The sequence below is a fragment of the Ambystoma mexicanum genome, chromosome 7p (genome assembly GCF_040938575.1).
Source record: "Ambystoma mexicanum isolate Mex_15411 chromosome 7p, UKY_AmexF1_1, whole genome shotgun sequence".
NCBI classification, from domain to species: Eukaryota; Metazoa; Chordata; class Amphibia; order Caudata; family Ambystomatidae; genus Ambystoma; species Ambystoma mexicanum.
In genome coordinates, this window is record NC_090939.1 from 626,182,930 (window position 1) to 626,207,481 (window position 24,552).

General features: G+C 43.9%; 1 protein-coding gene across 7 annotated transcripts in view; it reads left to right on the top strand.

Annotated features, from left to right (window-relative positions):
- The window catches only part of TSGA10 (testis specific 10), a 539,078-nt gene that overhangs the window by 255,331 nt on the left and 259,195 nt on the right, over window positions 1-24,552 (top strand). For all 7 annotated transcript variants that reach the window (XM_069636638.1, XM_069636640.1, XM_069636642.1 and 4 more), the window contains exons 6-9: window positions 6,184-6,339; window positions 18,928-19,101; window positions 19,197-19,274; window positions 22,732-22,883. In XM_069636638.1, coding sequence (XP_069492739.1) covers window positions 6,184-6,339; window positions 18,928-19,101; window positions 19,197-19,274; window positions 22,732-22,883 — 560 coding nt within the window. The remainder of the gene's footprint in view (window positions 1-6,183; window positions 6,340-18,927; window positions 19,102-19,196; window positions 19,275-22,731; window positions 22,884-24,552) is intronic.

Sequence of the window (24,552 nt, forward strand, 5' to 3'; positions counted from 1 at the left end):
TGTCTGCTTTGCAGAGAGATGGTTTCAGGTTTTTGATGGGATTAAGGGCCTCTGGTTCAGTGATGTCTCTGAAGGTAAATTGAGCGTAATTGAAAATGCTACACTTGTCTTGTGTAGGGCGGTTGGCTTTTTGGTTTGGGAGGGCTATGCAGTGGTTTTGGATTTTATTCTGGAGGAGTTTTATTTTGTTGAGCATAGCAGATTGAATGCTCGCACACCAGGCTTTGTCTTTAGTTATCTCGTCTGTAGTAGCCGGGGGGGTGACTAGTTCATTAAAGATTGAGAATAATTCTTTAGCCTGGGAGTTGACCTTTGATATCCTATTGTTGAAGGAGTTGGATTTTGCTGCTAAGATGGCTTTTTTTTTATATTGGAGGGCTATCTGTTTGAACAGGCTCTTATTTAGGTCACAAGGATCATTTTGCCCATTTTTTTGTGACTGATGCTTTTGTGCTCGGAGGGTTTGAAGTTCCTCTGAGAACCAGGAGTTGCAGTGAAATCTTTTTTTTTCTTTTTTACTTTCAAGTGGGGCTATAGAATTTATGGCATTGGTGAGAGTATCATTGAAGGTAGCTGATAATATATTAGGGTCCTGAGAGAAAGGTGGTGCTAGGGAAGGGTTTTTGAGGTAGGGTCACAAGTTGTCTGCGTTGAGTTTTTTTAGAGCTTCTTGTCATGGCAGGTGGTGCGTGTGTGAGAGTCTTGGGTCTAGGGTTGGTGGGGATAAGGAATTCAATGCACCTGTGGTTCGTCCGTGGAAAGGCAGTGTTTGAGGTAATGTTGGATGCACAGTTGTGATCCATGACCCAGTCAAGGGTGCGGCCTTTGGAGTGAGTGGGGTGAGGACTTTTTGGGAGAATCCTAGGTCTGCGAGTTCTTTTGCTAAGATTTCAGGGTTTATCCTTAGGATCATGGAAGCCTAAGTTTAGATCTCCTAATAGGAGGATTTTGGAGGATTTTTTAATGTTATTACTGAGCCGGTGGGATAGGTGCTCTTGGAAGTCTGCAGGGAGTCCGGGAGGTCTATATAGGATGTGGATATTGATTAGATTATTGGGGGAGAGCTTAAGCTTGGCTGATAGGATATCGGCATTTCCACCACAAGTACTATGGTCTAATGGTCTAACGGACAGTGAGTCTTTGTGGATGAGGGCGACTCCCCCTCCAATCTTATCAGGTCTATATTGCCTAAGGATGGTGTAGCCTGGGGGTAGGGCTAGTGCTATGGCTGTGCAGGAGGCATCATTGAGCCAGGTTTCGATGATGCATAGAAGATCCAGATTCTGTGTGGATAGTAGATCATTTATCTCTAAGGCATGTGCAGGTAGGGAGCGTATGTTCAGTAGTGCACAGTGAGAGTTGGGTATTGTGTGCCTTTGATATTTTTGTTTATACTAGTATGCGGTGAGGTGTGCTTGTTGTGGTGTGTGGTAGTGATGGGCTTAGTGCAAGGTAGTGTTGAGGTGGTGGGGAGATAGTGGTGCAATGCAGGTGCCTAGTCTGGTATTTCTGGTCGTGAGAGGTGTGGATGAGCATAGTAAGTACCTCGACAGTGATCGATTTCTGAGATTGTGGAGCCTGATAGCTAGGCTAGGAGGCTGAGACTGAGTGATGTTATAGTCTGGTGCCGTGGCATGTGCATTTAGTGCCGGGTGCTGAGAGAGGTGTGCTGGGTGTAAGTGGTGAGGCCTGGAGGCCATTGCTGTGAGGACTATGAGGAGGGCTGTTAGGCTGGCTGGGCAGAGGGTGGCAGGGAGAGTGCGGGAGTGTAAGACTATGCTGTGAATGCGAGGTGAGCTCTTGGGCACCATGATAGTGGGCAATGGCGAGTCACAAGTGGGTAACAGTTCAACAGAGAATACAGTGCCTGGAATCGATTTTCCAAGTAAGGCAGGAAATGTCTAGAATGGTTGCAGGACACCGATAGGTAGTAGGGCCATTGGGGCCACGTGCTGATAAACTGAGGGATAGCTTAAAAAGCGTGGACGGGGTCATATTTAGAATAGGCTTAGTAGTAATACTAGAGTCACTTTCAAGAATGGCAAGGCTGGCAATGAAATGGGCTAGCAGTGCAGAAACACGGCTGGCAATAACAAATTGGCTAACAGTGCAGAAAGACGGGTGTCAATAACAAATGGGCTAACAGTGCAGAAACACGGCTGGCAATAACAAATAGGCTAACAGTGCAGAAATACGGTTTCGAATTACATTATGTCGAAAGTCATAATGTGGAAGAAAAAAAAGTCTACATTTTTTTTTTCAAATGTCTATTTTTGTTTGTTATTTTGTTTGAAATGGGGGGGTTCCCCCCCTTTGTGTATTTTTTTTTTAAATCCCTTTTCTTTACTTGCGGAACCCAAAAAAAAACATGTAAATAAAAAATGAGAGAAAAAAAAATTCTACATTTTTTTTGTTGACATTATGACTTTTGACATAATGTTTTCGACTTTTTCACTGCACACCCAGAAATACGGCTGGCAATGAAATGGACTGATAATGCAGGAGTTTGGAACTTGCTAGACACGTGAGCGCTAGAGAGTATTGTTTTAGGTGCGCATTGGGCTTTTGGCACACAGTAGTAACACAGTAAACAGTGCGAATTAGTGAATAAATCCAATTATGGACACAATGCAGTGTGGGACGTTCGGCTAGTAACACAATGCAGGAGAGAAAATCGAGGGTGGTGCCGCTCTAAATTAACCATGAGTCAAGAGGGCACACGGTGGAGCAGCTTGTGGTCAATGTTATACGGCACAATTGGGAGGACATTTGGTGTAGGTGCAGTGGCGGTGCACAGAGGAGCTTGTTTGTGGCTCAGAAGGTCAATTAGTAATGGAGCCAAGGGGCGCACATTGGGAAAGCAGATATATGTACAGCTGTTAAAGATACCAATGCATCGGCAAGGATAAGGTCTCTGCCTTCAGAGGGACAAGTGATTTAGCTGTTGAGGCAGTGCCCTTAGCCAGAGTATGTAGTTGTTTTAGGAGGTCAGTAGATGTGCCGTTGCGGCGCGTACGCAGAGAATCAGTATACGAGCACAGTGGGCACAGAACGGCGTGAGCCTCCGAGAAAGATTGGGACAGTATTTACACACTGCTGTGGGGAGCAGAGGGCTCAGCAAACACTGAGTATTGGAAACATAGCAATATAATGGGAATATATAATGCAGTTGTGTTATCTTACTCACGCTTAGGCAAGAAATGCAGTGTAGAGATCAGTACAATATGTTCCTTCATTCCTATCGGCTCCGAGGGGCTCGGGACAGGAGCCTTTTTTCTCCTGCATTCTTTCGCGGGCCGGCATTCGCCTGCCGGCGGAATATGATTGGCTTAGGTAAAAGCGAACACAGCCAATCCGGTTGCATCTATCTAAGGGGCTCAGGGTGCTGCTGGTCAGATTTCGAGGGCGGCCATGATGGAGTAGACGAACCTCATGGTTATTAATGGCGGATGGTGCTGGATTCGGCGAAAGTGCGCGATTCAGACACTTTTTCGGGGATGTTGCAATTTTCTTGATGCAGGTGCACAAAGACAAATTTAGCTGCCAGTTGATCACGGGTTTAGCGCATCCGCAAATAAAGCTCAGGGTGCTGGTGGTAATTACCCCAGAGCTACCTTAACACCCAAGGAGGGTGAAGGTGATGTGGATGCTGCTCCTGCAGCTCCAGCGAATGCAACCCTATATATATATATATATATATATATATATATATATATATATATATATATATATATATATATATATATATATATAAATATTATAAGGTCTTTCTCTCTGGAAAGTGGAGAATACTGTATCTCTCCTGATGGTATCACCACTTTCCCCGATAGCCATCTCCTCCCATGTGATCCTCCCTCAAAATACCAGCGCCAAGGTCAGGATCAGGTAGTGACTACCGTCCCCTGGCCACATAAGAGAAGATCTTTGTCAGGAAATCCGTGATGACTCCACAGGATTCATCACAATGCACTCAGTTGCACTATGAATAAAACTCACATACTATGCCACGCCACATTCTCAAGATGACGTTCTGCATTTCCCTCCCTGCCAAACTACTATCCTTCTTTTCTTCCACAAAAGCCAGTTTCTCATTTCTGCTGTAATTTTTTGCTGAAAGAAAGTGCTTTGCAAAGTGCCTCTCTCCTGAGCCCCAATGCAGTAGGAAAGCATCAGCTCTACTAAATAGCTGTTGACAACATGATTCTCAGACAGTGCATTGATCAGCACCATTGTTTGTCAACAGAAGCTTGTAGTGGTCTCCTTTTCTCTAACTACCAAAACTACAAATAGCCTGACCACCTTGCTGACTGTAATCCTTCTTCTGGCAGGTTTTCACATAAACCCTGCTTCTGGGTTGGGAAGGATGATTGTAGCTCTTTCTGGAGCACATACTTGATGATGAATAAATGTTACAACTTTGACCAGTTCTTGGCAATGTTGTAATGCAGCCTTATCCATCAAGTGGACACTATCTCAGCTGAGAGACAATGGGAGAACCTCTGGTAAACACATCTTCCTACCAGTGAGAATTGCATACAGGTTAACTCTGTAACCTGATTTGCAGTTCCTCGTAAGCTCGTCTAAGCAAGTGGCAGTGCACCTGGCCACTACAAACCAGTTTCTATGCATATCTTTCACATCTTATTTTCGGGATTCCATTTTGTCTTTCCCATGAGTGTGGGTAATATGTCGAAATTATGCTTTGGCTGTATATTTCATACCTTACAAAGCTCCTTTATCAATTTCCCCATGAAGTGTGGTCCTCGATCAATGTTAATATGCACGGGCACAACGAAACAGGGATAAAGTTGTGTATCAGAGGGCTTAGCAAACTCTGTGTATCGGCTTTGTGGTTTGGATACGCTAATCTTGCTACCTCAGCAGCTGAATGAAATCGCACTGTAATTGAGCAAAGGGAGTCCATGGGACAGGTTGTGCTTCCCACTCCACATTTACGTGTTTGTCTACATTCTGTTGTTGCCGGATTAAACACTGGTGGCATACTGCCCTGCCACTTCTGAAAAACCTGGGCACACCGCTCTTTCTGTAGCTGGGTCGCCATCCTCTTTCCCAATATGCACCTGATTGAGGAGCATGGATGCAAAATATTTGTAAAAAGCACTTTGGGAGCCTCTAAATGGCCTTCTCATGATTGGCAGAGCTTATTGCTGCGAGGTTAACATCATGCTTTGCTTCATGTATTTTTCTTGATATCTTGAGTACATTCTTGTATTTCTGCTAATTTATCAAGTGTGCAATAAATTAGAACAATAGACTTTACTTGTCTTTGTAGCATGAAATGGGTCGTTGTTAATCGCATGCTTTTGCGGGTATGCTGCTGGAGTGTATCCCTCTCACTTGCACAATACAAATAAAATGCTTTTGATAATACGACAATCAACGTGCAGGTGCACTGGCTAAGGTTTGCTTTATTTCCACAAAGGTTTCCTCTGATTACTCTGATCACTGTAGTGGTTGGGGGTTTATGTAAATAAATCATAGCGTATCCTGGAATCCACTCACTGCACTTCCCTGTTTCCCCCCAAAAAGCATCTTATTTGACTAATTGTGGTTGATTGGGGCAATTTCCGAATGGCCTCCCTTCAGGAGTATGCAATAGTCCTACTTCCTGCTTATATATCACATAATAATGGAGCTTTTACTTGCACAAGTATCATTTCTGTTTGGGTGCTTTTTGCCTCTCTTGTCCTGGTTAAATTCCTTGTTGGAAGGCAATGCTATTAATAGATAGTCCACATATTGTGCTAGAACTGAATACTCTCTGGAAGGACATTCTTCAATATTTGGTGCCTGCCCTGTGAGAGGCGGCACACCACGTACACTGGAGCCCAGAGTGCGTAAAGGCAAAGCTATCTGGTTGTATAGGGATAGAAAAGAATGCAAAACATAAATCAACTACCATAAAATATGGGACAGATGGTGAGATACATGACTTTATGGCAGCTTGATATCGCCACTTCACAACGATCTAGAGGAATTTAACTGTTGTGACCTATCCTGATTTTATTCTTATATTATTTGCTGTACAACATCTGTATTTGCTGTCATGATAAGTTGAACACATAAACATGTTATCTGTACTAGTGACTGTTATTGACCAGATCAATAATTTTGCTTATATTGTGTTTGATTGCTTATACAGTGTGTGATTTTTAATTTCAGATAGCAAACTTGGATTTTGACTTCACAAAAGTCCTCAGGGAACGTGATGAACTTCAGGCTCTGCTTCAGAAGTATGAGCGCCACATGTCTGAAATTCAGGCCAACGTCAAGGTCCTGACAGGAGAGAGGGACAAGACCAACATCCTTTACAATCGGGTAATTTTACTCCCAGAATGGTGGATGCATTGAGCAATGAGATGCTGTAGATCATTGTAAGGACTCTGTCATACACAGGGGTCTTGTGCGGACCTTCCACCAAGTGGAGCATTAGAAACGGCCCTGCTTGAGGTTTTCAAAAAAGGATCTCAAGATGCTCCTAATTGGCAGCTCTCCAAAAAGGTTACCCTCTTAGATTTCTCAACCAGAATGTCCTTTATATATTCTTATTCAAATTGGGCTACTTTGAGATCTTTTTTCTCATTTTTTTCCAGTGTCTGCATGTAGACACACATACATCTACTAGTCTAAAGCATACACATTGAAGTGCCTAAAATTATTATGAATTGAGTATCATACTGCTGCTAGGAGTATTATGCATGATGCAGAAGAAATTCAAGCTAAGATTGAGACCTAAGAGTTTAACCTGAGTATGTTGCGTCCTTTAATCGCTCCAAGGAACCTTCCCCTGGGAATTCCCACACAATACATGTGAATTGCATATGCTAGACACAGCCCCCACTTCAATCACAGGATCTACATCTATGCAACATAGGGAACCACCCGGGATTACCCTGGCCTGAAAAACATCTATGCTGTTTCTCACTGGCCTTCCTGGTTATCGATATTAGTCACCACTGAACCCAGGCAATAGAAGCATCTATAGGTCTCCAGCACAGAGATGCCAGACCTCAAGTACACATACCAAAACACAGATGGTCGGTTTTCTAATGCAACCTAGTTGATGGCCCGATTTACAAAATAATTGGTCTAGTTATGTAAGTTTTTTAATATTAGGTGCCCATAGGCTTTCACAGTGGTTCAATGGATCGTGCACGACCAATATGCGCTGTAGAGCTCTTCATTGTTATTTGTGTCCTCTGACCTCAGGAATTCACCCTTGACTACTCAGATGCATGCACCACATACAATATTTTGAAAAGCTAACGTTTATGTCATGTTTTGGGGTAGACCTTTTTCTTCAGGAGCAACTCTGTGAAAGGAAGTGAAAAGAAACCATGTATTGCCTAATTAATGCGTGCTGTTATGAGGCGAACAGGCTCCTTTAGTAATAGATTGTCTGCTCATAATGCATATGTCAGTGGAGCATGCAAACATATTAAATATCATTAAAATATGTTTTGCAATTTAATTTACATTTTCCAATGTATATCTTGCACAACAGTAGCAATGTAACTAGTCTGTATGGTTTATGAAGGCATTTAAGGTAAAAGGTTAGCTGATCCATGTTTACCTGTACCTATCAGACAGATAATCAAGTACAAAACCATATCCTGGGTTTGCCGAGCCAATAGGAGCATTTGTTTTTGTCTGTGTTTTCCTGATTTGTCATCAGTCCCTAGTTGTCTCTCAGGTATCTTTAATGTCTAAAACCTATCACAAATTGCACAAATGTGCCCAGCGGACAGAGCTTACAAGCATGGTGCAAACTGCTGAATTGCCCTAGTACCAGAGCCATTTCCAGGTACTCTGAAAGTCTAGCACCAAACAAATGGTTGCGCTTCATAAGCCAGGGGGCGTTGACTCAGGTTCAGAAACTGATTCATGCATGATTAGTCAAAACCTGCAAACCCCTGTGACTATCTAGCTTACAACCATTCAGATACCAGTTGCACCCAGGAAACCACTGGGGGAAAGGGGAATCAAACAAAATAACAAAGCCAGGCTCCTGACGTCTAAATATTGTCACAGATGGCTTATACATCAGTAATTGGACATGGATCAAGGTTTTTTATTTTTTTATTTGTGGGACCTAGGGCTGGCCTCCTCTAATCTCAGTTTGACCCTCGTCCCTAACACAGGTGTCCATAGCACCTGGTTAGTGTTGGTGCATGTTGACCCCCTACTGTCTATCTGCGGACTTCTTATTCTGCAGATGGTGAAAGATGCTGGCAGACTAATCCCCCTTGTGAATCATGAACTGCCGAACTGTCCGTACTGTATCCATTGGTAGTGTTCTAATGGGAATGTGGATAGTGCCCTCCGCATACTCTTGTTGGACTCCCACTGTCCTTGCGCATCCAAACTCACCTCTCCCTCTGTAGGCTTTCTACTTCCCGCTCACTCATCTCTCCTTCATGACATCCCTACAGTCTTTTAATCCCCTGATCTTACCTCCACCCCTTGATGCTACTTTTCTTCTCACTGCACTCCACTAGCCCTCATCTCTACTCTGCTCCCCACACCACACTACTACCCCCTCCTCCCACTACTATTCTCCTCCTCCTACTACTCGCCTCCCACTACTATTCTTTACCTCCTAAAATTATTCTCCACCTCTCACTACTACTCTACTTCCACCACTACTCAAACACCCTCCTTTCACTCTGTACCAATCAATTTCACATTCACTCCTTACACTAACCTCTCTACTCACTCACCATACAAACACGCACACTCTCACTGCTGAACCACTTGCACTCTTAAATCAATACCTCACCTGCTCCTTGAATCTCTAACACAAGCCATTGCTCCCTCCTTCCTCCTGCTGGTCTCTTTGCCATCCTTCTCCTCTGACCTCACTTGAAATACCCACACTTCACGGTTCCTGTTCCATGCTTATATGACCCTATCTTTCCCAGGATTGGCTAACTTCCCCTGGCCAATCCTGCTCTGTATTCCCATCCCATTGTGTATATGTGCACGGCAGAGTGAGTCATTAAAAGGAGACTAAGCCCCACCCAATGTTCTCCACGCAGCCCCACCACATATTTTTGGTGCTGTCCAGGAGGGCTCAGGTTCATGATTCCAGACCCCTATCTGCTGGAACCACAGCTAAATGCATCTGGGGAGGGTTGGGGTAGTTATCCGTTAGGTCCCTGGTGGTCGAGGGGTCTACAAGATCCTGGGTGCATGCTTCTGTGTTCCCTGGTGGCGCTGTGTGGCTCCTCTGCTGGCCGCATGCTGCTGGAGCTTCATCTGGTGGCTCTCTCTCTCTCTCTCTCTCTCTCTCTTTCTCTCTCTCTCTCTCTCTCTCTCTCTCTCTCTCTCTCTCTCTCTGACGAGGTTCCTCGCAACAGGAGGTGCTAGAGTACTTGCATGGCCTGACCTCCCTTCTTGTTCTACTCTCCTGTCGCTGCTAGGCCCTTTGGTCCCTTTGCTCAGGCCTGCAGCCCCTGCAGTGAATAAAAGACAGTCAAGTTTCCAATGCTCTGCAAATGCACAAATACATAGTGACATAATAGGGGGTGACTGGAATAGGGGTAATTTCCACTAATCCTGCTCTCAGAATTAGGATTGGCTCTGGATTACTCCTTAATCCTCCCACCCCCATATGAAAGGGGCACTCTCTCCTTCTTGACAAGGCCAGGGTTCTGGGTACAGGGAACTGGTCTTGTCACGTCACAATCTCTTGTGGTCTTCTGTAGATCTATCAGAAACACAAACAGATTTGCTAGTCATTAGGGTCAGCAATTCATTCTCTTTTAATTTGTTGACACCTCTCCCTCCCCTCTATTCGCCCCGTGCCAGATCACCTCTGCTGAGAGCTAAGAAATTGTCTTCTGTGCTAAATTCTGCTTAAGCAGGTCCTGGCTCCTTTTTCTCTCAGTAGTCCCTAAATGTTGAGTTTCTGTGCTTTTCAACTATGTGGAAATGCCCTCCTTGCTTATTTTGGAAGGCTTCTTACTAATCACACACTCTTATAGTTTACATTCTTATGTATTTTTTTAAATGACTGAATGGCCTTTTCCGTTTTCTTTCTGGCTGCTCATCTGAACTCTATGGTGACTGAAGATTGTCTTTATTTCCTGAGCGGTCTTGCAGTTGAACTGCTTAAACGGCACAAACCCTTAGATTTTAAAGAGTCTTTTCTGAACTGAGGTGGGGCCATCTCTATACATAGTGTGCCATCCCAAAGGAGATCATGACACGCTCCCTCACCACAGACAGAAATGTGACAGAGGATTCCTGCATGCGCCATGTAGAGTTTTTGTGACCATTGATCGAAGTTCATGCAACCGCAGAAGGGAAGCCATGAGCACTTATGAACATGCAGAAAAGTTGCCAAGCTAAAGGGTGATATGGCGCTGCTCATGCTAGACTTGAGATCTGTGCTAGCTTGCATTAACCTGTCCAAAATTCCACTATTTCTTTCAGAGTCAAATATTCGCTTCTGTAGTTCTGTAACGCCTACGCTGATACATATTTCTTGCTGCGCAGACATGAACCACATGTGCATAGGAAAACCTTCTCTTCTACGTTTTTATCTCCCAACAATAGTTATTACATAGTCTCCCATGAGAATTAGTCAAATTGGATTTCAGGCCCCCCTGGAGAGCCCAGAGTGTCGGGACCTGCTTGGTTGGCAGATATAACTGAAAGGCAGTTATAGAATGCTTTAGAGGGTTCCATATAGACTGCTTGGGTGGCCATCTACCAATCATCTTCAACATTAGTTTCCTCCATCTTGAAATGGAATAGCTTATTTGCCCCGAATAGAGCAATCTGTGGGAAGGAATACAAGAACACACTCACACCTCACACAGCTCTCACATCTCCCCCCTATAAATCCCAAAGGTTAAATTTGGCTTACCAGAACGTCTTCCTACTTCTAACTGTAAAACAGCCATTCACTAATGTGGGCCTCACCAGTGTCCTCTTCCTATTTCCAAGGGGCCCAATAAAGTCATTTGTTTCTGACACCCTTATCATGCCTGAATATGCTTAAGTTACATGCTGCATTGGATGCAGTGGTATCTTGCACCACCATAGTTCCTGATACACTCCCATGTATTATCTACTAGGTTGATTTCACCTGGGCTTTCGAATATAGATGCTGAGGATGAGGTTCTGGAACTTTAAAGTGTTATCCCAGAGGCTTTATGTGATGAATTGACTAAAAACAATGACATCAATACAGACAATTGCGATGTTTAGACAAAGACCAAGTGCATTCAATAACAATGAAATGCTGAAAAAAGGATATTTAATATTAGGTATTTTTTCTTAAAAGAAAAGGAAGGCAAACATCAAATTTTAATACATAACAGAATAGCATTATTTTAAAGGGGCCTTAAAGAGTCTACTATCACCACCAATGTGGTCTCATGGCACTAATGACTTGACAGCAGACAGAGATGGGGCTGACAGGCTGTAATATTTAACGTGGATTCAGAATTGCATAATTAGGATTTTTTTTAAAGGTATTTTGTGAAAGCAAGGTGACCAGAAAAGCTTGTACGGTATTGAATTCCAAAGTTGTGCTGATTAGTATTTTAAGGTGTTGCTCCCGGCTTGATTTTTCTGATCGCTGGTAGAATGAGATTAGAATTTTCTGAATGTAGAGAGTAGGAAGGTTGGAAATGGCAGAATGTATGTGCTATCAAAATTGGTTTCTTGTACTCACGACACAGTGAACCATGCAGGTTCTGACTTGTGCCACAATGGGCAGCAAATTTAGGGACATGAGGGCCGGAGTAGCATGCTTAAATTTTACAAGTTGAAAGCTGGCATTCCCCACTCATACAATGAAATAACCAAATAATAGGACACTAATGGACACACCTAAGTAGGGAATGAGACCAGGACCAATTGTGAGTGAGGTAAAAGACAAGCCTTTATATAAAGTTAAAATGGGGCACGCAGAGGACTCTCCTACTCCGAGCGCGCTCTGCCCAAGATACAGAAAATTCAGGTTATATTACAAAAACACGTCATTGATGACATGTGTTATAGGGGATACAGTGAATGTTGCTCATTGGGCAGAGGGACACACTACATAGATGCATTGCTCCGGGATTGGTCAGCGCCGATCTTGTAACTTCTTGGAGCACACAGGTCAGCTGGGCTCATCAGGGAGGGGTGCAGGGTCAGGCGGTGTCCGTGCAGTAATATGTCTTGCTCTTTCTCTAATCTAGCTCATCTCATCAATTCTAATCATACAAAATTTTGTACAATACATAAAACGTAGACATAGCATATATATATCACATAAGCCTTTGACCTGGGCCACAGGGAAAGCGAAGATACATGGGTCCAGGTGCCTTATCTAACACAGTATTTCAGAATACATGGGTTAAGTGTCTCTTGAATCAAACACAAGTTTTTTACTTTTTGTTAGTACAAGAAGTATATATGGCCTCACAGTAACATACATCCAATTGCACAACGTATTGGTATGTATACCTCATTGCAACGTTGCAACCCACCATCGACTAGATGTATGCCACTTTACACCTCACTGCACCATCCTGGCTCCGAAGTAAGATGATTGCACGTCACCTAAACTTTACAGCCCACTGTAAACTCACTGCACCTATCAGTACAACTTGACACGACAATGCAACCTGGCAACGCAACTTACTGCACATGTGAACTCGACTGTAAACTGGCTGCATACTCCACAGCAACACATACTCTGCAACAATGCATATTTGACTGCAGCGCCGCAGCCGACAGTATTGTAGCCATATATCCCAATGCAAGATTACATCCAGCTGTGACTGAACTATGCACCTGTCTGCAACCTCTACCGCCAATGTAAACACAATGCACATGCCGCTGCAACTATACGCACAATAACGAGGGAGCATGTTAATGCAATGTCAGACTTTAACTGGGGTGGCACATGGGCAGGGGTCTTACAACTGTCACATCAAAGAAATGTAAAGTTAGGGGGCTTGAGGTCTATATTTCTCTGAGAGTGGTCTGCTAGTGCAGAGGCAGGCTTGTGGAGACGGATGTTTTTTTCCAAGACCAGGCTCCGGCCCGGTCACACACAGGGCAGTGATCTCAGTTGAAGAAGAGAGATACAATGTTCGCTCGCAACAGTTTGTGCCCAGGCTTTCGTGGGAATAGGATAGCCGTGGAGCCGGCAGAGGGGAGGAGGTGGGGAGAGACAGGTTGACTGTGAGCAGAGAGGGAATGGGAGAGGTGCAGGCTCGCGTTCAGTGTGTATGTGCGGCCTAGTAGAAAATGGAGTCCGCGGTTGACACAAAATGGAGTCTTGCGGCTCATAGGCCGTGCACAGTTATGTATCATTGAATGGCTACCTCACACCTTGGCCAGAGGTGCGCTGTTACCCGTGAAATGAGCATAACGTGTGCATCATCAGGAATGAAGGGGGGCCTAGGAGACCCTTCCTCCCTTACATTCCCCCCTTTCGTTACTTAAGTAACGAATAGTCTAAGTCTTCCAAACTTTTCGTTTGTTTTCTTCTGCCACCGCTTCATCCCAGGCTGGAGTTCCCTTTATTGGCATTCAGACTCGACACACTGACCTAAGGCTTTCCCCCCTCCGTGCATATTCATCTGGGGTACAGGTCATGTATATACAGCCCCCATCCCCTGCCAGATCTACCCATACCTCATTGTACCATTCTAATTCAGGGGATGCTTTTATTGTGGTGTAATAGAGAGGGTCCACAATGTTACCAGTGTTGTATATAGCAGTCATCCTATATTTTGGTTCTGATTCTTCTCCTGTTTGGACCTGCGCCTCATGTGTCACCTGAATCACCTTTCCATTGTTGCCCCTTTGTCACCATCATCATTGCACTGTTAGGAATGGATTTGGCACAGCACCTAATTCCCAATTGGTACACACAAATAATTAGCAGAAAAAAGACGATGATAGGTATCAGCAGTTTCACGCCCATCCCATGCCATGATGGCACCCACTCGAAAAGGTTATCAAACCATGTGCTGGACTGCACTCCTCCTTCTTCCTCCATTCTTTCCCCGAGATTATGCACTGCTGCCATCACATGTGACAGAGTTCCATTGTCCGCATCGGCAGAAGGTACGAACGTGCAACATGCACTCCCTATTTTTTGGGCAAACACTGCCGTCCATTGCTGTTAAAAGGTCCAGGACGTAGCGATTCTGCATGGTCATCAGCCGCAGGGCTCTCAGTTCCACCTTGATGACATTGAATCCTTCTTCTGTGTTGTTGGCCAGCTGGATGAGCCCCTTTTTTCAAGATGCTGGACAGTAAAATCTCTGAGTTCCTATGAGCGGGGGGCAGACGTAGGGTGGCCCTAAGCAAATTGCACACAAGATATCAGGAGGAAGGATTAACCCTCCCTGACTTTGAACTACATTATTTGGCATCCCAACTGCAAAACGCAGCTAGATGGGATATTGAGGACGCAGGTACTGATTTATTATTAGGGAAGCCCCTGTGAGATTATACAGGTGTGGAGTTGTTGTGGAAGGACATAGAAAGGTTGGCTACATCATGTCTCACTAAAGTGGTCCAACAGGTGTGAAAAAGAACAGTAACTAGAGTATGTGTAGAGGAGGGATACAGTCCCGACATACCTTTAAGGGCAAATACCAAGACAGCAGCAGTGATAAAGGACATCGGGTACAGTAGATGTATTAACATGGGCTGCCTCACGGTAGGAGATCTATTTAAGGAAGGACATCTGTTTCCCTATGCAGAATGGGTGGCCAAATGTGGGCTAATGCAGGCGCAGTATTTGAACTATGCAAGACTGATGAAGACCCTAGCGACCAAATGGGATACCTGCTGGAGGAACAGTCGACCTCTCCAGTCCTTCATACATTACTGGCCATAGGCACTGGGAGGCATGCAATATCAGAGCTTTATAGGGCACTACTGGACAGTGTAACAGATAAACAAAATATCTGGGAATGCTCGCTTTAAGTTGGTACAATTCAACATCATCAACATCATACATAGGGTTTACATGACTCTACATATACACATGATAAATCTGGACATCTCTCACACCTGTCCTAGGTGCAGTCAGGATTAGGCAGGATTCTGGCATATGGTGTGGGGGTGCCAGAGAATGCAGGAATACCGGAATTAGGTGATTGCTAAGATAAATACTTTAGTATTGGGGGGGGCAGTTTGAGTGCTCTCTCAAGGTGTGCCTGCTGGGGGTCTTACCAGGGAGCAAGAGTAAAAGCCAGAAAAAGAAAATGGCTGCCTTCTTGTTAGTACTAGCTAGATGCTGAAGGTTTGCCTGCTGTGGGTTTTACCAGGGAACAAGAGGAAAATCAGAAAAAAGAAAATGTCTGCTTCTTTTTAGTACTAGCCAGGCACTGAATGGCTATTTCATGGAAAAGTCTGAGAGGGCCCTTAGTCTGCCAGTGGTTACAGGACGCACAGAGATGGGTAGCAGCAGAGAAATTAATAACACACCATCTACGAAGGGGTGAGGAGGCTAGTGAATTGGAACGTGACAGGGGTACGCTTCTCTGGATGATGTGGCGCCTTAAGATGGAAGGGCGAGACAACTGTGAAAGCTACAACAGAGGAAAGGGTGGGATAATGCTACTTGAGGAATTGGATCGGGACAAGGGTACCGGAAAGACAGATGTAAGTGTTGTCAAGCATGCAGGAGAGCTGGGAAGGGGAGAGTGGGTGGGGGAGGGAGGTTGATTGTTCATTTCTATGTGCTTGGTTTGGTTTTTCTAAAGGTCAATAAAGGCATTTAAAAACAAAAAGCAGGATTTTCAGAACTGGCCCTGGGGAAGGGTTCTAAAAGGCCACCTTAGTTATTGAATAGGGTATTTAACATTAAGGTCTAGCCAAACTCGATCAATGTAGTATAGCAGAGCAGTAAGACCTGTAATTCGTGAGAAATGTGGTTGGTGTAGTGGTACAGTTACACACAACACTCAAATCAACGCAGCCAATACTTGTAACAATACTCTATTTAATATGCCTTTACAAACGTTGGTTTAATTCAATCACAGGTAAGTAGTATTACTAAAGCAAAACCATATACTTATCTACATCCATAGTTGGTGATCTAACTAGAGGTCACCCACACTTTTCTTTTAAAACAGTTAGAAATATTTCAGCAATGAAACAAGAAACTGTAGAAAGTAAAGTGAATAAGAATCAGTTCAAAAGCAATGATAGAGCAATGGAATCGTTAGCCTACATAATGCAATGAGGTCCCTATCAGTTGAGAGGTTCTTCCCTACTAAAAGTAAGCAGGCTTAGTGCCACTAAGGCGAGTACCTGTTACAGGGAGATGGAAGATGTGCAAAACAAGTATTTGCAAAGCCATCAGGTAAGTAAATGCTCCAGTATGATGAAACCAAAGGTAAGTTCAAAAGATCGTGGGGGTGGAGGGTCCTTGGCTAGAAGTCCACCGATTGTGAAAAGTCAAGGGAGAAGTAAAGTGACGTCTTTGCTCCCATACAATCCTATGGCGAGGGTTGAAAAAGAAATGCAAACCCCTCCCCTTACTCCAATTCAACTAGAAACCACCCTGGCTATCCTATATTCCCCAGGTCCACTTGCAATGGTTCTGTTGCACGGAGTCCAAGGGTCCTCTTGCAGTGGAGGTTCTCAGGTTCCGGATTTAGGTTCGGCTGGGTGGCGGTTCTCCGCTCTGACCAGATGGTTTCTGATACCTCGTAGCTGGACTACACAGGCACCTTTAGAGAATGACCACTGCAGGTCCCACATCAACAGACCCCAGGACCCGACTGAGGCTGGTAGCAGCGAAGAACGCTGCAATCGGGCAGCGGCAGGTGAATCATGTGACATGGACATAAACTCTGCTCTAGCAAGGCCCCTCTTCCTGGTGGAGGGCAGCGGCTGCCGGAGTAGATGCCTTGGGACACAAAATGGCGACCTGCAAAGTTCAAAGCTGAATCTCAGAATGTTGAACTATGCGCCAAAGATACCCTGGATGAAGTTGGCCAGCCCACAAGATGGTTTCAGGATACATCCAAAAGCTTCTTGGGGCAGGATCTTCATGCTGGTGTATGGATTGATTGGTCCCTCCAGCTGAATGGTAAACTGTGCCTAGTTTGTATGCTATCACATGTCTTGGTAGTGGGTGTACATCAGACTTTGTGACTGCATATAGAGCTCTCTAATCCACACATAACCATCAAGATTTAGTTCCTGCCATGACCACGAGCCCTGGGAGATACCATGCTCCCAGGAGGGGTGACACACCATAACACCCATTCCATCCACCAAGTGGCTTCTGCTTACATTTTGTGTGATTGTACTCAGATGTGTGAGAGTGGTGAGTGTGCATTCCGCTTGGTTCACAGCTGCCAAAGCTGCACAAAGTTTAATCCTGGAAAGAGCAGCAATCCTGGCTCTGACAACCTGTGCCGAACAACGCCTTGATTTCCTCCTCATAACTGCAAAGGTTAGGGGGTGGGGGGAGGAGTCTGTGAACGGGTGTGACCCGAGTCTGGGTCATGCTCAGTGATCAATGATCATAAAAAGTTTCTCCCAATTTGACAACAGAAAGGAACTCACTAGCGGATTATCACCACTCACGGATGTTAGCAGGTCCTCGAGTGGCTTGCATTATTATCATTGCATTGGCTACTATACAATATTGATATGGGTTGCATAACATGGGACTTTTTATAGACACAAAACTAGGATTGGGATGGGGATGAGTGGGAGCGCCCTTGTACTTCCTGCTGGTTCTGCATCATGGGGCAGGTGGTTGTCCCCTGCCCTCAGGCTCAACCCATCCTTCCCCTAGCCTTATGCATGTATGTGACTTCATACCAGCCACTAGGGTGGGGTATTAAAAAGCTTAAACAGCACAAAGTAGTCTTTTAATACCGCACAAAAGGCACATTTTAGGCAAATCATTTCAGCTCTTTACTCAGCAATTTCGTAGGTTAGGTTTTTAGAGATTTTATGTGTATGACCAGCCCATGTTACAGTTGGAGAACTCAAGGCGAAGCCATGTCGGTCACATTAAGTTATTATGTTTATAAGAAATGAATGGACATTGTGATGATTTGTCTTTCACGTTCAAGGACCTGAAATTATCTAAGACCACAGTGAATTTACAGGCGCAATAGGATTTAGGGCTTTATTGAAAGTAAGTTGATGCACTAAAAATACGCGGGAGACGCGGAGGTTATTTTATTACTAGCGCACCCGCCACACGCCCCTACTGCAGGTTTGGCGGTGAGGTGGCGGATTTCCTCCAGCAAAAAGCTGGTGGAAATTCACCACCTTGCTGCCAAAAAAATCAGCGGATTCTCCGCCGGTGTTAATTCTGCCGAAATTCCAATGGAGTCCAAAAAATAGTGATTAACACTGCCTACCACCACTTGGAATCCAGCGATAAATCCATAGGACCAAGTGGCGGTAGCAGTAAATCTTGTTTGGTGGTATTTCAGTGGATTTGCCGCCGTAATATCACCAAACTCGTAATGAGGGCCCTATACCTCTGATTCCTAAACTTCCTGAAGAGTAAAGGTGATTTCACCTGGTTTCACTCTTCACTTTAGCACTTCGCCTTGCAAAATTTGAAAAATGCATGCAGGGGTCCCAACAGCATGTAAGTGCTAATTTTGGCATGTAATTAAAAAAAATTATGAAAATGACCCTCCTAGGTTGCCAACAGTATTAGATGTTCATTGATTTACTGAAACAATAAGGTGTCATTCACTTACCCAATTTCACCAACACTATAACTTTATTTGGGACTCTTCCCTAAAACTATCCCACCTCACCACCGCCCCCTCTCATGCAACAATGGAAAATATGTGATACAATGTAATCAGTGCACGAAATGCTAATTGCTGCTTATGTCCATTTGTGGCTGTTTCTCATCCCTGTTTCTAATGTACTGTGCTATGCATTTCATAGTCACAGGAAGAGGTAGCCCGACTCCGGCGAGAAGTTATAAAATGTCCAAAAGCACCTAAGTCCAGCCTGACGGCTCAAAACATCTTGCGACGGGTGGAGGCAGAAAGAGACACATCGATTTCGGACTTGAGACGGATGACCACAGAACGAGACAGCCTGAGAGAGAGGTTGAAGGTTCGAGTGAAAAATCTCTTTCGAAAACTAAATCAAGGAAGCTGATTTGTGTGTTCTTAAAAAGGTTGTGACTTGTGCTTCTTTTCCGCAATCAGATTTCACAAGAGACTGCGATTAACGAGAGAGCTCACCTGGAGCAGCAGATAGAGGAGTTCAGAGCATCAGTTAGATTGGTAAGGGAGAATAGCTAATGGACAACTGTCAATCATAGGAAACATTACATTCTTTTATTTGATATTTTAGGAATTATTTTGTATGATCTTGTACTGTTAAAAATGCCTTTTACTTTTGACTTCTATATGTTTGATGGATTTTATACGAATACGCTTGGATGATGTTATATAATTTGATTAACTTTCCTTTAAAGTTCTACCTTGGTTTTCAGTTGTTTCCAAAGGATGGATAGTTTCACTGTATACATTAATTTGGGGCTGAGGCAAGCCATCAGTCAAAGCATTTATTTACCTAGACGATGAAAGAAATTATTTGGAAAAACTACTCACATGAACTTTGGAAATTAAGTTAGAGCTTTGCAAATGGTGCCAGGCAACTCCAATTCCCGTCCTCGAGAGCCCTACCAGATTTTAAGAATAACCACTATCCATCTAAACTGCTCCCATTTGAATTGACTTTATTTGAATGCAATATGGCTTCTTTGCAAAACAATGTATAGCCAAATAATACACGTCTGTTCTTAATTACCATGCTTTCCTTTTCCGAGAACAGATCACAACAATACTGAGTTGCTAAATGTTTCTCCTGGAAATAAGGAATTCCTAAAACCTCATTTTGAGAGGGAACCTGTTCTGTTCAAAAGCATGAATGTGCAACATAGCATTGCAATTCGCAGCCAAAAAATGTAGTCGAATCAATGGTACACACATTCACCAATTGTGAAGGACGAATCCTGGTGCAACTCCATTCAATCTGCCATGCTAAAAAAACTTGAAACCCTACAGGCCAAAATCCTTGCCCATCAAAATGAGATCACCAAACTGATCACCAGCTCTGAAAGCTCCCATGCCCGCATTACCCACTCCAATTCCACCCCTCTATTCAACTTCAAAGATATGAGTGAATCAGAGGTCACCTCACTCCTCCAAACCATCAAACCTTCCAACTGCAAAGGTGATGTCTGCCCATCACAAGTCATCAAGGACTATGCCCCATCCCTAGCCCCGATCATAACAGCATTCATTAATGCCTCTTTTCGTACCGGCTCCGTCCCACTGGGACTAAAGGAAGTGTGGGTTTGTCCGCTCCTCAAGAAGCCTTCCCTTGACCCTGCCTGCCCAGGCAACTACAGGCCCATTACCACGGTACCCTTTCTTCTGAAAATACTGGATAAAGCAGCCTACCTGCAAATTCAGAAATTCCTAGAAGACAGCCACATCCTTGGACTCAGACAATCAGGGTTCAGGCCTCGTCATGGGACAGAAACGGCTTGACCTAAAAATCCAAATCGATGACCTCAGAGACGCAGGCAAACCTGCGCTCCTCCTGCTCCTCAACCTGTCAGCCGCCTTTGACCTGGTCGATCACAAAACATTATGCCAGCACTTATCCTCTGTGGCTAACTTCTCTGACAAGGCCTGCAAATGGATAGACTCATTTCTAAAAGACAGAGCTGTGAAAGTATTTTATGACTCCTCCTGTGCTGACCCGAGTACTATCAAATGCAGAGTTCCGCAAGGTTCCTGCATGGCCCCTACCCTTTACAACCTCTTCACGAGGCCCCTGTTTCAAATCCTGGACTCTCTGGGCATCTCATACACAAACTATGCAGATGACACCCAGATACTGATCCCCCTCTCGGGAGATTACCTCTCCGACCAGAATACCTTGAACTCCGTTTACTCAACAATTCAATCCTGGATGGCAGAAAACTGGCTGTGCCTCAACAGTGAGAAGACCGAGCTTCTGCTGGTGGGTTCACCCTCCACCCTGAGTAAACTGGGCACTCAATACTCCTTCTTTTTTTGTTTTTTATTTAGTTGTTGTGGTCACAAAAAAAATATCGAGACCTTTCAACTTATTATAACAAATGAAAAATCATAAATCAATTTTACATACATGACACATTAATTGCAAAAATAAACTCCATAAGTAAAATACATCAAATGTCTGATATAAAATTGCAACATTATACCTAAGAAAATATTTGTAAAAACCACATTAAAAGATAATCATAATGCTTAACACCGAATGAATACTGAGAATGAAAAGAAAAAAAAAATAATTAATGATGAAAATTCACAACACTTGAATTGGATCACATTAAATCTCAGTACACACATTCTCAGTTTTTATACAACAGTTCCATTGTTAACTGCTAAAAAGGATCATTTTGTTTTTTAATCTTGCAGCCCAAGTTGGTGAAGATAATTTACTACAGCATATCTCACCGACTTCCTATTTGTGTGGAATAGTAAATCCCACAATTTAACGCCTGTCATGTTACGATACTCGGCAAATAAGTGCTTGTAGTGTACACATATATACATCACCAGTTGAATACATTCTGTGCACAAATGTTTCAAGGTTTCCGCATGCTGATTACAAAATCGACATTTATCTTTCACACTCCCAACAATGCTGCGACTATTTAACACATCTTTGGTTAGCCATAAATTTAAGCGAAACCGCATGAAACTGTCCCGATGTGACGGGCTTGGAGATTTCACCATATAATTTGCAACCTCATTATAACATTTCATCTCAAATACTCCTCCTTCACCATTGACAACATTCCCATTTCCATCTCACCATCCATCAAAACCCTGGGTGTCTTCTTAGAACCTGACGTGACCATGAACAGGCAGGGTTAATGCCATAGCCTCCACGTCAGCCTACCACTCCAAACTCATCAATGCAGCCCGACCCTTCCTCTCCCAACAAAATTGCCTAACCATCGCCAGGCCCATCATTGGATCAAGGCTCGATTACTGCAATGCCCTATTCATAGGCACCTCTGCCAAGAATGTGGCCAAACTACAAATTGTTCAAAACAACGTGCTCAGAGCCGCCACGAGTCTCTTGCTTAAAGAACACAATTCAGAACTCAGGAGACAGGTCCATTGGCTTCCAGTTAAGCAAAGGATCATCTTCAAAGCCCTAGCTCTGACTCACAAGTGTCTCCATGACCTCGCCCCTCCCTATCTAGCACAGAGAATCACCAAACCCTCTACCTACAAACCATCCAGATATCAGTACTCTAACCTGCTATCCATCCCTAGATCACGCAAAGCCCGTGCAGGCGGCTGTAGCTTCCCTTCATTTGCACCCACTCTGTGGAATGCCCTCCCACCACACCTCAGGCTCATTGACTCTCACTCAACGTTTCACAAAGCAGTCAAAACAAACCTCTTTGTCTGATGTATCCTGTGATGTAAATTATTATGTTCTAAAACATGTGACCCCGTGATATGAACAAGTTCTCTCATGGGCGGCTTCATTGTAACCTTCAAGTAAGTCTCCTTTAGCTCTGTTACAGCGCCTCGATGCCTTCGGGCTGCTAGTGCGCTCTACATATACAAATAAATAAATAGCTAAGTTTCGCCTAAAGCCATTTAGTGAAGAGTCTGAAAACAGTGGTGTTGTAACTGTGAGAAATATTTCATCTTTCTATAGAGTGAAAAGGAAAGTTTGGAGAGCAAATCTAAGCTTACGCTAATGCGTGAGACCATAGCGGCAATGGAGGAAGACATGAAGCTTCTCACCCGAAGGGCCATGGAGACAGAAAATGAATTTAGCCGGCAGAAGATAGCATGTGAAGCTCTCAGGTAAATTATCAAAATGCTCAGATATATTGTGAACTTCTCCACTAGACAGTAGCTAGTCAGTCCCCCAAAATATAATGTAGACATACTGCAAAACATTATAATACTAGTTTTAATAATATTCCAAATGTGTGTTTCATGATAGGTACTTGTCAGGCTGAGAGGTCCTGTATCCGCGGAAGCTGCTGAACCCCCGACAATCCCCCTGAGATGTATTTCCCAGAACTAGTTTTCAATTCATCTCTGTAAACTACACCCCAAAGGGAAAGGGGGAATGGGATAACAAAACAACACCAGGCAGACTGCGTCAAGGCTAATCAGTGCTGAACCTGCAGAGGATAAAGAATAGCATATACACTTCCTTAATTCACTTACTTAACCTTATGAATGGGAAGACATTAATCCTTAACTAATAATTAAGAATCATACCTGGTTCTTCTCTTGAAATTTCTTGAGAAGCGGATAAGAAGCTGAAAATCTCTCTTACTTGAGATACTTGAAATTCACAGCAACTTCTTACATTAGGCAAACTGGAAGTCTTAGTTCTTTGTTTGTCTTTTTTCCAACATACAATGGTAGTACAATTAGATTGTCTTTAAAATATTCTTTCTTGTCATTTCAAAACTTTTCAAACTATTTATAATTATCTTGAGTCTTTGAATCCTTGAAGAAAGAGGAAACACGTGCCTAATGCACACGCAGGTTATTTCCATTTAAATTATCGATGAACTTCACATAGAAATCTTCCTGGTTGAAGAACACGCGCAAACGGATGAAGACGCGCGATCAAAATAATCCACACGCGCAAAAATCCACACGCGCAAAAATCCACACGCGCAATAGTCCACACGCGCAATTATATTCTCCTGCGAGACACGCGAAATAAAAACACCCGCGCTATTGAGTTCAAACGCGACAAAGTGATTCTCACGCGCAAAATCACTCGCGCTGGAAAAAACACACGCGATCCTTGTTCCATACGCGACGAATTGATACTCACACGAAGAAACACTCGCGCTAGGAAATACACGCGCACTCACATGGCACGCGACGAACAGATACTTGCGCTTTGAACACCCGCGCTAAAAATCACATGCGCTTTGTATTTCACACGCGCTTTGTAGTTCTCACGCAGCGTATAGTTTCTCGCGCTAAGGATCACCCGCGCTATGAAATCGCACGCGCTCTTTAGTTCACACGCAGCGTATAGCTTTTCGCGCAAAGGATCACCCGCGCTCTAAAACACACGCGCGTTTAAAATTGCACGAGACCAACATCTACTCGCGCTCGGAATACACACGCGAGAAAGCACGCGCTCACTTGAATTCGCACGCGACAGTCAAAATCTCGCGCTAAGGAACACCGCACTGGAAACACAAGCGCACTCCGGGAGTTCAATAGTTTTAGTAGAAACACTACTTTTAACGAATTTTCAAGGAGAATGTTATTAAGATGAACAGATTTACAGTAAAAATAAAGTCACTTATCTCCTGAGCGAATTCACAAAGATTTCCTGCTTTTCCTATCTTCAAAAACGAATTCCTGCCAGCTGATGACTTCTCCTGTAACCCCCAAGAAAGTAGCCGCTCAACTGCTGAGATCTGAAGGATAAAATCCACCAGGCCTAAGACTAAAGCAGGAGCAGCCACTAAACACGTCCTCTCAGATGGGG